We start from the raw sequence: 16,022 nt of genomic DNA on the forward strand, positions 1-16,022 counted from the left end.
TCAAGTCAGTAAATAAGAAACCTCTAAGAAATCTATAGTGAGAGAGCTAGGGATTTTCTGCGTACCTCAGAAAAGAAAGGGTTTGGTGCTTATATATTGGTGAGTAGTGAGCTAAGATCCCTTAAGAGTGGGGTTTTTTCCTTATGGAGAAGATCTGGTACTAGCATTTCCAAGATTATAGGGTGTCTTTCCATATGAGAGAGATACAAATCAATAGTGGGTTTATTTTGCGTGACATGCAAGATGTTTCTTTATATTAACATTTGTGTGGGTCAAGCAAAGCCATGCTAGACCCGTTGGCTTTTTGTTTAGCCCGTTGGCTACTCATCCCGTCGGGTTTTTGGTGTGGCTTCGTCGTCTTTCATTCCATTGCTGTTGTTTTTATCCTCCGTTTGCTTTTGTGAAACTGACGGATCTATAGACGTCGTTAGTTTCCTTCCATGGCTTGCTCAGGAGTATTGAATCCTTAGTCAACATACCCTCATCAGGCATCAAAAGATTTTCCATCTGGTTTCTACTAGCCCACAAGGCCAAAACATAAGTCAATGCCCTCAGCCTCAGCCCTACTTAGCTCAATCCGATTGTTTTATAATTTATTAATTAAAAGTGACTAAAATAAACTTTTGGCCTCACTTTTTTCTTAGTTACATTTTTCCACCACAATTTTTTTTTCTTTTTTTGAACCAAAAAAAAAAAAATTGGAATTCAATTCCCGCTTATACCAAAAACTAATTATTGTCTTTGTCTGATGCTAAAGAACTATTATTAGGATTGAACACAATAGGTTAAAACTCTCTCAAGAAAATTTATTAATACATAATTAACAATTAAAATAGAGCCCAAAATTCAAATGGAGATCCTTAAAAAAAAATCCCAAAAGAACTATGACAAAAATAACTTGCATTTCCTTAAAGTGAGATAATACAGACCGCACCTTTTCCAAGTATTACTTTACTAAACTTCAATTTTTTAAGTACAACTTTTAAACAATCACATTTTCGAAAATTTTAAAAATAAGCTGTACTAAACAAATTTTATCTTTTGGTGTGTTCAACACTTTTCAATAATGCCACTTCTACTTAAAGTCGTAGGTATACAAAATATGAAAATACAATCCAAGACAAGCCTCTTTTTCAGTTTTTATTTTTATTTTTATTTTTTTGGGAAATATTTTATCTCTATTTTCACACAATTCTTTATATGTGAAGCTTAGTCATTCTGTTAATTGCTATGGAAACGAAAGGGAGATATTCGTAAAAACTCCAAATTTATTTAGTGAGTGCAGTTATAAAAAAGAATTCAAAAATTTATAATAATCTTTAATATATAGCCTATATATATAAATTTAAAAAAAAAAAAAAAAAAAAACTGTTGGTGCAGTTTTATACCCTATATTCTATATATAAGTGAATCCACCACCACAAGTTATACAGTTGTGCTTCTTCTGCTAAAAGTTAAGAATGGGTCTCCATGAGCCAGACTAATTAAATTTTTAATTATTTTGAAGACGGATATAGAAAAATTGTGTGAACTTTAAACTAACATCACCTTTGGACTTTAAGATAAGTTTCTATTTGGTACTTGGGCTTTTAATTTGAACAATGAACCCTGATTCTCCTGAACATATATATATATATATATATATATATATAAAAGGAACAATTAATGCCTATACATTAAGTTGGTAATATATGGGTTTTAATTAGTTCAACTGGTAAAATCTCTTATGGTTGGATAAGAGATATGAAATTCAATTCCCGTCTACACAAAAAAAAACTGAATGTTGTCTTGGTCTAATGATAAAGAACTATTATCAAGAATGGTTGGTAATACTGTTGACGTGATAATAATGACATTCCGAAGTTACTAATCATATGAAAAGAATTTTGTGTGAATTGCGTGATTAAATGTATGTCCTTAATGAAAAGTACAAGTTTTTTTTTTTTTTTTGATTGGGAAAAAACTAAACTTTTTAATGTAATCGTGCTAAATCAGCTTGTACAATAGGAAAAATGTGTGATGGAACATCCTCCATTCACACTAAAAATCTGGTATGCTTAGAACATATTTAGCCAGACTATGAGCTACAGTATTGCCATCTCTTTTAGTATGAGAATATAGCAATTCATCAAAGTTTTGGGAAAACCTTCTGACATCCTCAATTAGTAAACCTGTAGGTGTTAGGGGCTGTGAATTCTCTCGCAAAGCTTATATCACTTCCATTGAATCTCCCTCCAAAATAACGCGTCGAAAACCAAGATCTGTTGCAAGGGATAGTGTTGTTGCTGCTGCCAAGGATTCAATCTCCACTGCCTTGTAAGGTTGGTGTTTTATCTTTACACATAAGGCCAGCACCAAGCCATTTACATCACAAACCACTACTCCTATACCAGCCTTCTTCTTTTTTGGACACGTCGCTCCATCAAAATTTATTTTCACCACGTCCATTGGAGAAGGAAACCACTAGTTTTGTGCTGATCGGACTGCTCATTGCCTCTGAAACTCTAGCCCCTGTCTTGTCATATGAAACTCATCCAAATTGATTCTTGTAGCAGTGGCAATCTAATGAAGGTCAATAGCAGAAGCTTGTACCCGAGCCTTGTTTCTTTGATTCCACATTGACCATGTGGTGACTGCAAAAAGATCCAGTTGCTTACCTTCTGCTATTATCCATGAAAGCAGGTCTTTAAAGTCTGCAAAATCGACAGAGTTTCGGAACTCCTATAAAGCTTGATCTGCCCAGACCGTGTCAAGCTCGGTGCAAGTCCACAAAGCATGGAGTGAGTCTTCAACTTCAGCTTGGCAATGGTCACAGATTGAATTACCAATGATAGTGCGTCTCACAGGGCTTGTTTCATCAGCATGGTGTTTCGGCAAGCTCTCCATATAAACATCTTAACCTTCTATGGTACTTGCATCGACCAAATAGCTTTCCACACATGTTTGTCTCGAATAGGAGGAACCTAGTTAGTGGCTTCCATTTCAGCTTCCTCTTTGAGGAATCGGTAACCCGATTTACATGTATAGACACCATTATTTGTGTACGGCCAGAATATCACATCCTCTGCTTCCACAAGACTTAACGGCATTGACTTGATTAATTCAGCATCTTCCTCCATGAATAACCTATCCACCAAATCTGCCCTTCATTGCCTTGTGGTTTGATCAATTAAGCAAGACGCAATAGTGTTTTCAAAGTCTTATATGGGACATGTTGGGAGGTTTGTTGGGTGTTTTCTAGGCAGCCACCGCCGTTGCCATATATTTATATTTTCTCCATTTCCAACCCTCCATCTTGCACCGCTTTGAATAATATCCCTTCCTCTAAGAATACTCTTCCACGCATAGGATCCCATTCTTGAGTTGGCTGCTTCCATGCTTGTAGAGTTTGGGAAAAAACAAGCCTTAAACACCTTATAGAATAGAGATGTTTTGTTGTGCAAAAGGCACCATGGTTGCTTTTCTAGTAGAGAGTCATTGTATAGTGCTAAATCTCTAAAACCCATTCCACCCACTGTTTTGGATTTTGTCATGTCCTCCCACTTTATCTAATGAATCTTTCTACGGTCACCACGTTGACCCCACCAATTTTTTTTTAATTAGGGCTTCAATTCCATGGCAGAATCCAATGGGTAATTTAAAACAACCTATTGTGTAGGTAGGGATAGCTTGTATAACTGACTTTAGTAACACTTCCCTACCAGCTTGAGAGAGGGATTTACTCTCCCTTCCTTGTAACTTCTTCCATATTTTCTCCTTGATGTAGTTGAAACTTTTCTTTTTCCTTTTTCCGACAAAGGAAGGAAGACCTAAGTACTTTTCATACTGCATGATTTCCGGAACATCAAAAGCCATATTTATTTCATGTTTCGTTTCTCTTGGGGTGCACTTGCTAAAGAATAATGTCGTTTTGCTTCTATTGATTTTTTGCCTTGGTGCTTCCTTATACATATTCAAAATCTCTAGTATCTTGCCACATTCATCTATGGTTGCCTTGCAAAAGAGAAGACTATCATCTGCAAAAAGAAAATGGGTTAGTTTGGGCCCTCTCCTACGTAGTGAAAAACCATGTATTTCTCCATTATTTTCAACTCTTTTGATTAGCCCATTTAGGCCTTTAGTACATAGCAGAAAAAGAAAAGGTGATAATGAGTCACCTTGTCTTATCCCACGGGTAGGCTGTATCATCCCACAAGGCTCTCCATTCACCAACACTGAATACGAAACAGTTTTTAGACATCCCGTTATCAATTGGATCCACCTTTCATTGAAACCCATTTGCCTCATCAATTTTTCCAAGAAACCCCAATCTACCCGATCATAAGCCTTACTCATGTCCAATTTGATAGCCATAAAAGCATGAATATTTGACTTAAAATTTTGCAAACTATGAAGGGTTTCAAAAGCTACAAGGATATTGTCAGAAATTAGTCTATCCTTTGTAAAAGCTAATTGGTGTTCAGTTATAATAGAGGGCAATAATTTTTTCAACTGATTGGCCAAAACTTTGGAGTAGATTTTGTATAGCACATTGCAAAGACTAATTGGGTGAAATTGATGAGCATATTCTGGCTTATTTGTTTTAGGAATGAGAGTAATAAAAATGTGGTTAAGGGGGGAAGGTAAGGTACCTGAGTTCAACCATGCCAGAAAGGAGGTAGTGACATCCTTCCTTACTGTGCCCCAAAAATGCTAGTAGAAGAGTGGAGGCATTCCATCAGGCTCAGGAGCTTTGAGTGGTGCCATTTCGTGTAAAGCCTCCTCCACTTCTTCTTCATCAAAAGTTTTTTACTTAGAGCGGCATTCATCTCATCATCAATAATAGCAGGTACACATGATAATACATCTTGGGGCATAATGTGCTCAGTTGAGGTAAATAAGTTTTTGAAATAATTTACCAGAACTGTGGATATCTCAATCGGTTAGTCCCTCTACCTACCCTTCTCATCCCTAATTCCCTCAATCATATTTTTCCTATATCTCCTTGTAGCACAACTGTGAAAATATTTGGTATTTCTATCCCCTTGCCTTGCCCATGGTACCCTTGATCTTTGAGCCCACATAATAGCTTCTCTCTCCAATAACACCTCAATCTCCCTTTTTAATTGCCTAATCCAATGGTTGTTACCATTAGCCATGGCTTCAATTTTAGCCTTAGCTAGATTCTTCTTCAAACGATCCAATTCCTTTCTCATGCTACCAAAAACATTTTTGTTCCACCACCTTAAATCTTTCCCACACTTGTCTACTTTGGCAAGAACAAAATCAACAAACCCGAGCACCCCAACACTAGTCCATGCTGCCTGCACCACTTCCTTACACCCCGAATGTGACAGCCACATCTCTTTAAATTGAAATAATTTTTTCCGGGTAGGAGGATCAATACCCAAAAAAACAATATGAAGAGGGCTACGGTCTGATGAATCACAACGAAGATGATACACCTTTGTTCCCGGAAACTTCAAAACCAACTATTTGTTGCCAAACATCTATCCAATCTTTCCCATATTGAATTACCATTTTCGAAGTGTCTACTCCATGTATATTTTGGACCAAGAAAGCCCAAATCCATAAAGCTGCACTCATCAATCACATCTTTGAATTGTTGCATCTGGTCATGGGATCGAGTTGCTAAGTTGCTTCTCCCAATTTTTCATCCTATCTAACAATTTCATTGAAATCACCACAACACAGCCATGGCCTCTCTGAATTTGAATTTAACCTCCTAAGCTTATCCTAAGCTTCAAACTGCCTTGCTGTTTCTAACTCACCATAAAAACCGGTTAAACGCCATTCACTTTCCAAACCTTTGTCAATAACAGCATCAATAAAATTTTTATTTGATCCTTCTATAGTCAAATTGATCGTAGACCTCCAATAAAGAACCAAACCACCATTGCGCCCCACTTTAGGAACCACCAAACGATGATAAAAATTAATACTATTCTGAATGAACTCTAGCCTTGCTTCATCTATAAGAGTTTCGGCTAAAAATACCACAAAGGGATCTTTTGCCCATACTAAATCCACAAGCTCTCTTCCTGTACATAGGTTTCCAAGCCCACAACAGTTCCATGCTAAGCAACTCATTGCTATTGACGGGGCTAACTGTCAGCCTCTGCTAATAAAGAAATTGTTTGCTCATCATAATGGAGAACCTGGATGCGTTTAGAAGGCACCTCAAGTTGATAATCTGTTTCATCTACTACTCTTTTTTTACCAGAAATATTCCGCCTTGCACCTAATACAGTTGAGATATGCGATTTGTTTTTGCGTGTCCAGGTTTGAGGGCTGCGTGCTTTCTCAGTAGTCGGTGAAGCCTTAGGAGAAACCTGATCAACACATGAGTTGATAAGTGGCTACTTAGTGTGTTTTAATTGAGCACGTGAGGTAGAGTCCCTGGTTAATTCAACTGCTGAGTCACAAGACTTTTCCTTTCTTAACCTTTCATCAATATCTTCTTCAATATTTTCGGGTGCTGTTTGAACATCATTAGGACTCTTAAATGCTGCTTCCATATCGGGATTAGCTGGATATGATTGAGGAATTTCCATTTCAGTCGAGCTATTAACTCCAACCAGACCGTTGTGCATTAATGGTGAATTTATGTGCCCCTCGTAACGTTCATCACCGTTGTTTGACTGCTCCGGCCCTGTTTCTCTTCTTTGCTGCGGTGGCTTGCCTGAAGTTTGGCCAGCTGAGGTGATAGGACTGGTTTTCTTCTTCTCGGCATAATACCCCACAACCTTAAAAACATTCCTCTTTGAAGGGGTAAACGGTGGTGCTCTCAGTTGTGGGCCGAACTCCCTCTGATCAATGTTCAAAGTCCCTTCACTCTCAATCCAGAGATCGCAATCCCTATTGTCGTGGGTTATCCTCCCACACCAGTAACAAATATTGGGCAATCTTTCATATTTGAAAGAGACCCAAATTTGTTTTCCATCATGCAGTGATATCAGGCGACCATGACACAATGGTAGAGATGTATCAATGGACACTTGAAGACGGATGAAATTACTAGCATTAAACAATCTAGTTTCCGTTGGCTGCACTACCTCACCTACTACCTCACAAATTTTGATCCCTGCTTCCATACTCATGTATTTGATTGGGAGTCCATGCACTTGCACCCCAATGTTTGTCTTCTCAAACCTAATTTCATTCAAAGGTCTATCACCTTCATATCGCTCCATAATTACTAAGTGTCTGTCAAAACTCCATGGTTTACTGTTAAGAATTCTATCCACATCCTCCTTGTTATCAAAAGTAAATAAAATTTTATGGTCATCAAACTTTTGGATCTTGAACCCATTCCTAACTCTCCACAATGACGTGAAAGTTTTTGCTATTACCTCCACATTGAGAGCTATTCTTGTCAAAAATTTTGCAGCAATGGAAAAATCCATAACACTATCATCATGTGTGAGATTGCACCCTGGCCCTTCTCTATCGGAAAGAGTAAGGCGAGTCCAAGAGTTTGCCAAGTCGTCCATAGTCACTAACACTCCAAACCGTTCAAATCAAAAGTTTATAAACCAAACTGACACCCACGTTAAAGTTCAAAAGTGATATTTATTATAAATATATACTAAGAAAATAATTTTAAAAAAACCTCAAAAGAAGACCAGAAGGTAGCTCTCTCTGTCTATAAGACTTCTCTCTCTCTCTCTTTGGTTTTGATTGGATTACATATCAACAAATCTAGCTAACAAGTAACAAGTACAAAGACCTACGGATTTCATAACTTATTTTGTTTATACTAAGATCTATAGATTTTGAAAATAATAACTTATTGTTTTCTTTCTCAAATGAAAATAAGCGATCATTATATTCACACTCAACAAATTGGATCGTTTTTCATAAATTCCAAAAAAAAAAAAAAAAAAAAAAAAAAAAACAGAATCGTTTGTATGCTATTATAGTAAAAAACCAGCCATTGGCTACATGGTACGTAGTTACGCACTACCTTGCCTGGGTAACCATACCCATCTCAAGGCCCAAAGGGTTCATTTCAAATGCATCGTTGGATTTCATAATTGGACCCCAATCTTGTTCATAAGCCTTTTCTATCTCCAAGCATTCCTTCAATTCAATCACCACATGGCTCACGCTTTGGCCTTTGGATGGAAATTAATGGCACGCATGCTATTGCTGTCTCTATTGCTTTCCAAACCGAGTTGGTGTCGAATTTTCCATGCAGTCATGGATCAACAATGTTTCTTATATTGCCTCTTGCAAGAAGGGACAGACCCAAACAATATTAATGAGTAGTGTAAAATGGTCATCCATAAAGTGACCGTCATTACTAAGGACGATCATCATTACTAAGGACAATCATAAGCACACATTAATGCTCAGATATAAATTCCTTGCTTAAATGGCACAAGTGTAATGGACGTTCAGCCTTTCCAGCCACCAGCTCACAGCTTACAACTATCTCAAGCTGACCATTACACAGCCATTACAAGACGTTAAATGGCTATTAAATGAGCCATTTAACCCTCCAGCTCAACCATAATTGATGGATAGCGATAAAATGCTCGTCCATATTGTAAACCATCCATGTTAATGATGAGTAAAAGTATAGATGAGCGTAAGCACATTAGTTCCACACAACATTTAATGTCCAAATGATAAATGAGCACGAAGCCGTTACTGCCGTCCAATTATATGCATTTAATGGCCGTTATAGACGTTAAAGGATTGAGGATAAACGATCATTATTAGGCCATAAATCCTCCAGCTGTGGTACAACGTTAGAGAGGCTAGTAGACTGAGCATTTACTCACACAAAGGCTATATAAAGCCAAGAGAGACAAGTACGTGAGGCATGTTGAACACACACACAAATTACTCTACAGATTACGAATTTCTAAAAAGTTTAAGCTAATTTAAGCATAGAAGGATCCTTGGTAGGCCCCAAACCGGTGTCATTATCTACTTAGTGCTTACTTTGGTACAAGATCTCCAGGACGTCCATAATATTGACGAGGAACATACTGACAAGCTCCAAGTCGTCCATCATACTGACGAGGAACATATGGATGAGGCAAAATCGTCCCTCATCAAATATTGTTAATGTTATCATTCTCATAGCTTTTTATTATTGCCCACTTCCCTATTATTAGCTAGGTTGCATGGACACGCCATTTTTGGCGTCGTGTCGATGTCGGACACGTATCAAACATCGGAATGGGTACGACTCGCCGAATTCTGGTGTCCGGCAAGTGACCACTTTTTTTTTTTTTTTTTTTTTTTTTTTGTTTCTCTAACACACGCCGATGCGGCTTTGATGCAGCTCCGATGCATCCGACACGCTAACAGTGAAGAAAAAAGAAGAAGAAAATCACAGGTTTTGAGTTTGAGAAGTCATTTTGAGAAACCCACCTCTCAAGTTCTCAACCCACCCTCCCTCTGACCTCTACTGCTGCCCTTTGTCCCTCGCCAGAGCTAGATCGGGTCAATCGGTGAGCTCCATAGACGTCGAGTGACGCTGTGCCCTGTCCCTTCCGGCAATCTCTCTCTCTCTCGACGTGGACAACAGGTCCGACCTCCTCTCTCTGTTTTTTTTTTTTTTCAGATATTAATTTTGGTGACACCGATCTCTGCCAACTTTGTCCTTTCGGCGACACTTGATCTCCACCAGCCTTCTCCCTCTCTCTTTATGCTGTGTTCTTTCTCGCTCTCTCTCTTCTATTTTCTCTGATGTGATAAATGTGTAACTGTGAAGTAAATGGAATAACATGTCTCAATTTTTTATTTTTTTTAATAAAAAAGAACAGTTGAAGTTGAGTAATGATCAATTGGGTGTGAATATATAATTTTTTATTTTGAAATTTAATTTATAAGTGGATAAAGTAATTTGAAAACTAATAGGAGAGTGACTCTATTTTTTAGGCAATGTTTTAGTGAGAGTTAGAGTTATATTTTTACCGGATAGTCCCTCATCAAATATTGTTAATGTTATCATTCTCATAGCTTTTTATTATTGCCCACTTCCCTATTATTAGCTAGGTTGCATGGACACGCCATTTTTGGCGTCGTGTCGGTGTCGGACACGTGTCAAACACCGGAACGGGTACGACTCGCTGAATTCTGGTGTCCGGCAAGTGACCACTTTTTTTTTTTTTTTTTTTTGTTTCTCTGACACACGCCGACGCGGCTTTGATGCAGCTCCGACGCATCCAACACGCCAACAGTGAAGAAAAAAGAAGAAGAAAATCACAGGTTTTGAGTTTGAGAAGTCATTTTGAGAAACCCACCTCTCAAGTTCTCAACCCAACCTCCCTCTGACCTCTGCTGCTGCCCTTTGTCCCTCGCCGGAGCTAGATCGGGTCAATCGGTGAGCTCCATAGACGTCGAGTGACGCTGTGCCCTGTCCCTTCCGGCGATCTCTCTCTCTCTCGGCGTGGACAACAGGTCCGACCTCCTCTCTCTGTTTTTTTTTTTTTTTTTTTTTTTCAGATATTAATTTTGGTGACACCGATCTCTGCCAACTTTGTCCTTCCGGCGACACTTGATCTCCACTAGCCTTCTCCCTCTCTCTTTATGCTGTGTTCTTTCTCGCTCTCTCTCTTCTATTTTCTCTGATGTGATAAATGTGTAACTGTGAAGTAAATGGAATAACATGTCTCAATTTTTTATTTTTTTAATAAAAAAGAACAGTTGAAGTTGAGTAATGATCAATTGGGTGTGAATATATAATTTTTTATTTTGAAATTTAATTTATAAGTAGATAAAGTAATTTGAAAACTAATAGGAGAGTGACTCTATTTTTTAGGCAATGTTTTAGTGAGAGTTAGAGTTATATTTTTACCGGATTGTCCTTTAGTTTTGTCTCTACTTAAACATAGGAGTATAGGGGCATTTTTGAACAAAAAAATAAAGAATCCAAATAGGAAAAGCCCCTTAAATAATAGTATAGATAACGTGTTTTTTTTTTTTTTAATCCCACTCTTACAGTTAATGTATTTCTTTACTCAGCCTTTTGTTTTGTCTTATAAATTATAATATTTATTATGAATTTAGTGATTTTTGTTTTTGTGTGTCTTGCTATAGTTTTATTTATTTATTAAAGTTAAATGTTGTGTATTATTGTACTACGTTAGGTGTTAGTTTACTTATTTGTAGTTCTTACATAATTTAAATTCTAGACATAAACGTATTTTATGTCTAAAAATATTAAAAAATATGCCTAAATATAAAATATAATTAATTATTTAACCGCCATGTCCCCGCCGTGTCGTGTCCTTATTTTTCAAAAATTGCCATATCTCTGTGTCCGTGTCCGTGTCGTATCCGTGTACGTGCAACATAGGTTATTAGCTCCAAAAGTAATTTTCCAAAGTTGTAAACATCACTTTGCTTTGTGATGATGCAGAATATCGTCTGCTGATTCCCTTCATCCAAAGATGGTGTGGACGACTAAAATGGATCCTGCAAAGAGGTGATTTTAAGATAAGGACTCAAGACACTGGTGTGGTGCTAGCCACAAATCCTCAGAAGATCAAGTCAGTGAAGTGATTTGGAGAGAATAAAGAGTATAGAATATTGCTAAGAATATTTGTTTGTGACTTTCTTCTTTTGGTCTAGCCCTTCTTTAGGCTTCTTCATGATTTTAAGATAAGGACTCAAGACACTGGTGTGGTGCTAGCCACAAATCCTCAGAAGATCAAGTCAGTGAAGTGATTTGGAGAGAATAAAGAGTATAGAATATTGCTAAGAATATTTGTCTGTGACTTTCTTCTTTTGGTCTAGCCCTTCTCTAGGCTTCTTCATCTTATATCCTTTGGAGTCATTATGGCCACGCATTTATGGTGTTTGTAACGCTTGCTTACACTGCAGTCTGCTAGCTATAGTTGACAACGATCTTATGTCCGATTTATCTGATTGCGTGCTACTTGCTGACTCTTTAATGTAGATTGTAACTGTCGTCCAGTCATCAATGAACGACCAAAATTACGGGCGTATCACTTAGTTAACCTGTTGGAAGTGACGAATTGTAGTATCTGCATTGAAGAACAACTCTGATTAAGACCATTAATCTAAGTGCTAAATATCACATCTCTTTAATACAAACAAGGTCACACGCAAAAACTCTGTTATCTTAAAGTATGACATAACATATGCCTAAAATCAGTTTTTATATCTTATACTTTATATTGCAAATGGAATCCACAAAAATAAACAAAAGCCAATTGTCTTCAATTTATGGTGAAAAAATTAAATACAAAATACAAGGAAAAAAAAAATGTAAATTACTTTATAGCATCATTTTGTTAAGGACTTTAAGATCATGAGCTTAATGGACCATAGTGGACCGAAATGGAAGAAAGATCGAAATGCTACATTGATGTGATTCAACAAGAGCGTATAAATGCTACATTCCAGGTTTTAGATATTATATAGATAAATTTATTCTTTTTTTAAAATAAAAAAAAAAAGAAAATAAAAGAAGAAGAGTGTTTTTGGGAGGGAGTGGGGTGGTAATAGTCTAAACCAAGTCCAAACACTTTGCCCTTCTTCATCACCATACACTATAGTCTATATTGTAAAAGTAACATACCCTATTGTTAGTCAGAATGCATTGAAGAAAACATAATTTAATCTCATAAAAATAAGGCTGTAAATGAACCAAACTATTTATGAACAGTTCAAGCTCAACTTGAGAAAAAATTTATTTATGTTTGTTTGTTTAGAAAATAAGCCAAGTTAAGTTTAAACTTAATTATTAAACAAGTCAAGCTTAAGTATAATAATTGTTTGTGAACAAGCCAGACTTGAAATTTTATTGTATAAATTTCTCAACATTAAATATTTTCATATGATGTAAAATTATTATTTGCAACTTACTAATAATATAAATAGTCTATGTATAGTGAAAATTCATGAAATTTTGAAGAGAGTAAATATTTCAGTAATAGTTTCACAATGTATAGAAAAAAGAGAGTTAATCGAGCAGATCATGAACAAGCTTGAGCTTGCTTGACAAGAAAATGAGTCAACCTTGAACATAAAATTTTGTTTGATGATGAGCTCAAGCTTGGCTCATCTTCGAAAAAAAAGGAAAATAAAAGCTTGAAATTTTGAAACTTGGCTCAGCTCAGCTCGTTTATGACCTCAGTTAGCATTAATAGACTATAATGAAGTAAAAAACCAAAAAATGAACTGTATGGAAGTATACCAAAGTAAAAATAGGAGCACGTGATTAGGGATGGAGCCAGAGCTTTGAGTTAAGGGGGACGGCTTTACTGGTGGCTGTGTGCAGTGGTTTCAACCTTTAACTCTGCTACTACTTAGCTGTTGAGATTTTTTTTTTTTTTTTTGGTGTGACGGTAAGAATAAAATTATTTTTGTTTAGAATTTTTTAAATGACAGGGTGGTTTATTTTAAATAAAATTGGTTAATTGAGCTAATTTTTTTTTTTTTTAAGTTTTACTATTGGTAATTTTTGTTATTGAGCTATTTTTTTGAAACTTGTATATTTTGTTTTAGATTTTAGATCTATAAATTTTTTTATAGTCACTAAAATGAGGAAAATACTAACACTACAAACTTTTTTATAAATTAATGATGTAATAAGTGATTACTAGTAAGTAAAAAAATGATGTGAGTAGCGAGTTCATGTGTGAACCAATAAGAATTTGCTACCAAAACAGTTTGTAAAAATGTTGTTAAAAAGTTTGTGAGTATAGCATTACTCTTAAAAAAATCAATGATATTGTTTAAGATAAAAAAAAATGTAATTTTATAAAACAAAATTGCTAAAATTAGTGCACATATATATAATAATAATATTTTTTTTAAAAAAATTAGGGGGGCAAAGCTAACTACGTCCCTGCACATGATCATGGTGGCATGGAGTATATGGTGTCAGGGACGAACGCAGGATTTTAAGCCGGGGGGGGCTAGAGATAAGCAAATTTTTTTTTTTTTCAAATACGCATCCATATAGTATTAATAAATGATCAACCAAGACAAATACCCAAAAATCATTGTTTCTTAGTATATTAAGATACAATCTACTAACAAAAACAAAAGATGCGAAACACTATTGTTTCTTAATATATTAAGATACAATCTACTAACAAAAACAAAAGATGCGAAACACTATTGTTTCTTTATACAATCATCTATGAAAAGGGAACTCGACGCTCTTTCAAATCTTCAAAATCATCTACTATTGAATCCAAACTAAATGTCGAAGCTATATCCTTTTCAATGTATAACATCAAAGAGTCATTCAAAAAGTCATCTTCCATTTTGTTTCGAAGTTCAGTTTTGACAAGTTTCATAGCTGAAAATGCTCGCTCTGTAGTAGCAGTAGAAACTGGAAGAGTAAGCACAAGTATCACCATTCTATAAACAAGTTTGTAGTGTTCTGAATTTCCAGTTCTCACTAACCATTGAGACAACTCAGATAAACTTTTCAATTTTTTGAACTCTGAATCTTGGACTACATTATGCTTAAAATGATAAAGCTCCTTCTCCAACACTTGTTTGTCATAATCTGTGAAATCTTGTGGATAGAAATTCTTTACCAACAAACAAAGATCACTAATTCTGAAAGATTTTAATGCCTCTCGAGGTTCTAAAGCTGAGCTAAGCCTAAGCAACTCCATTGCATCTTTATTAAACCGATAATTTAGTTCCTGTAGTTGAGAATCAATTGTAGCATAAAAAATATTTATTCGATAATGATGCTCATTTGTAACGTTATCTGGTTGATTACGAGCTCGACCTCGCCTCGCAACATAACGAGCATTCATATCCAGGACATCAATGCGATGCTTCTCACAAAATGATATCACAGTGGTGAGTAAGCCATCCCATCCATCATCTCTAAATTTTTGGATAAGTGCTTTAGTAGATGAAACTAAATGCATAGCATTTAAAATGTCTTGAGATTGGCTTTGCAAAGCTTGACAAAGTTTATCAGTGATCTCCATAGTTTCCTTCTCAAGATGCAAGATGAAAACAAATTCAAATGAAGTTAAACCTTCATAAGCTGACTCTCCTTCTGCCCGATTTTCTCCATCAATTGCACCATCAATTATATTTTGTAAAACTTCAACAGTTGAACTAAACATCCTTAATAAGCTAGAAACTGATCTAAAATGTGAACTCCAACGTGTTTCTCCAGGTCGTTGTAAAGTGCCAATTTGATTAAGTCCACTTCCAGTCTCAAGCTCTTCAAGATCAATCAAACGTGCTATTTCATTAGCATTGGCAACTTTCAATTGCTCATTGCGCTTGCATGAAGCACTAACAATTTTGATCAGAAAAAGCAATGTAAGAAAAAAATGACTAATGGGAACAACTTGTTTTGATGCTTTTACTAATGCCAATTGTAAGCGATGTACAAAACAATGGATATAGTAAGCATATGGGCAATCATTCAAAATCAAAGCTTGTAATCCATTCCACATACCTCGCATGTTGCTTGCTCCATCATATCCTTGCCCTCGAATATTTTGTATATCTAAGCAATATTGAGATAACAAAGAATATATCCCCTTCTTTAGAGTCAAAGCTGCAGTGTTAACAGCATGAATAAGCCCAAAAAAGCGTTCTTTCACAAAGCCTTCTGCATCAACATATCTAAACACCACAGCCATTTGCTCTTTCATGGACTCATCACGAGCTTCATCAACCATTATGCAAAACTTTGCATCACCAATTTCTTCCCGAATGGCCTTCTTCACTTTGGCTGAGAAAACATGTAGAATTTCCTTTTGAATCCTAGGTGATGTGTAGGTTGCATTTTTTGGAGCTTTTTCTATTATTTCAGCAACCTTCTCATTCCAAAAAGTCACAATACCCAATGATTCATGAAAGTTCCCACGATTTAATGAACTAAAACTTTCATCTTGACCTCTAAAAGCTATAGCTTGAAAGGCAAGATATCGCACAATAAAAATTGTGGCCTTCAATTGCAACCGATTATTTGCAATTTGTTCAGTAGTGAAATGATCAACTACTCTTTGCAAATGCTGCGATTGGTTCATCAAATCCTTACACAT

The 16,022-nt window shown here is 36.1% G+C and overlaps 1 protein-coding gene across 1 annotated transcript; it reads right to left on the bottom strand.

Annotated features, from left to right (window-relative positions):
• Window positions 1–14,132: 14,132 nt before the first annotated feature.
• LOC126727886 (uncharacterized) lies at window positions 14,133–16,022 on the bottom strand. Its single transcript, XM_050433787.1, has one exon. It carries the CDS (start codon window positions 16,020–16,022, stop codon window positions 14,133–14,135), a length of 1,890 nt encoding a protein of 629 aa, XP_050289744.1.

Source organism: Quercus robur, chromosome 5 (genome assembly GCF_932294415.1).
Source record: "Quercus robur chromosome 5, dhQueRobu3.1, whole genome shotgun sequence".
Taxonomy (NCBI): domain Eukaryota; kingdom Viridiplantae; phylum Streptophyta; class Magnoliopsida; order Fagales; family Fagaceae; genus Quercus; species Quercus robur.

Coding starts and splice junctions, on each gene's coding strand:
- LOC126727886 (XM_050433787.1), bottom strand. CDS start 16,022: ATGTGTAAGGATTTGATGAACCAATCGCAGCATTTGCAAAGAGTAGTT.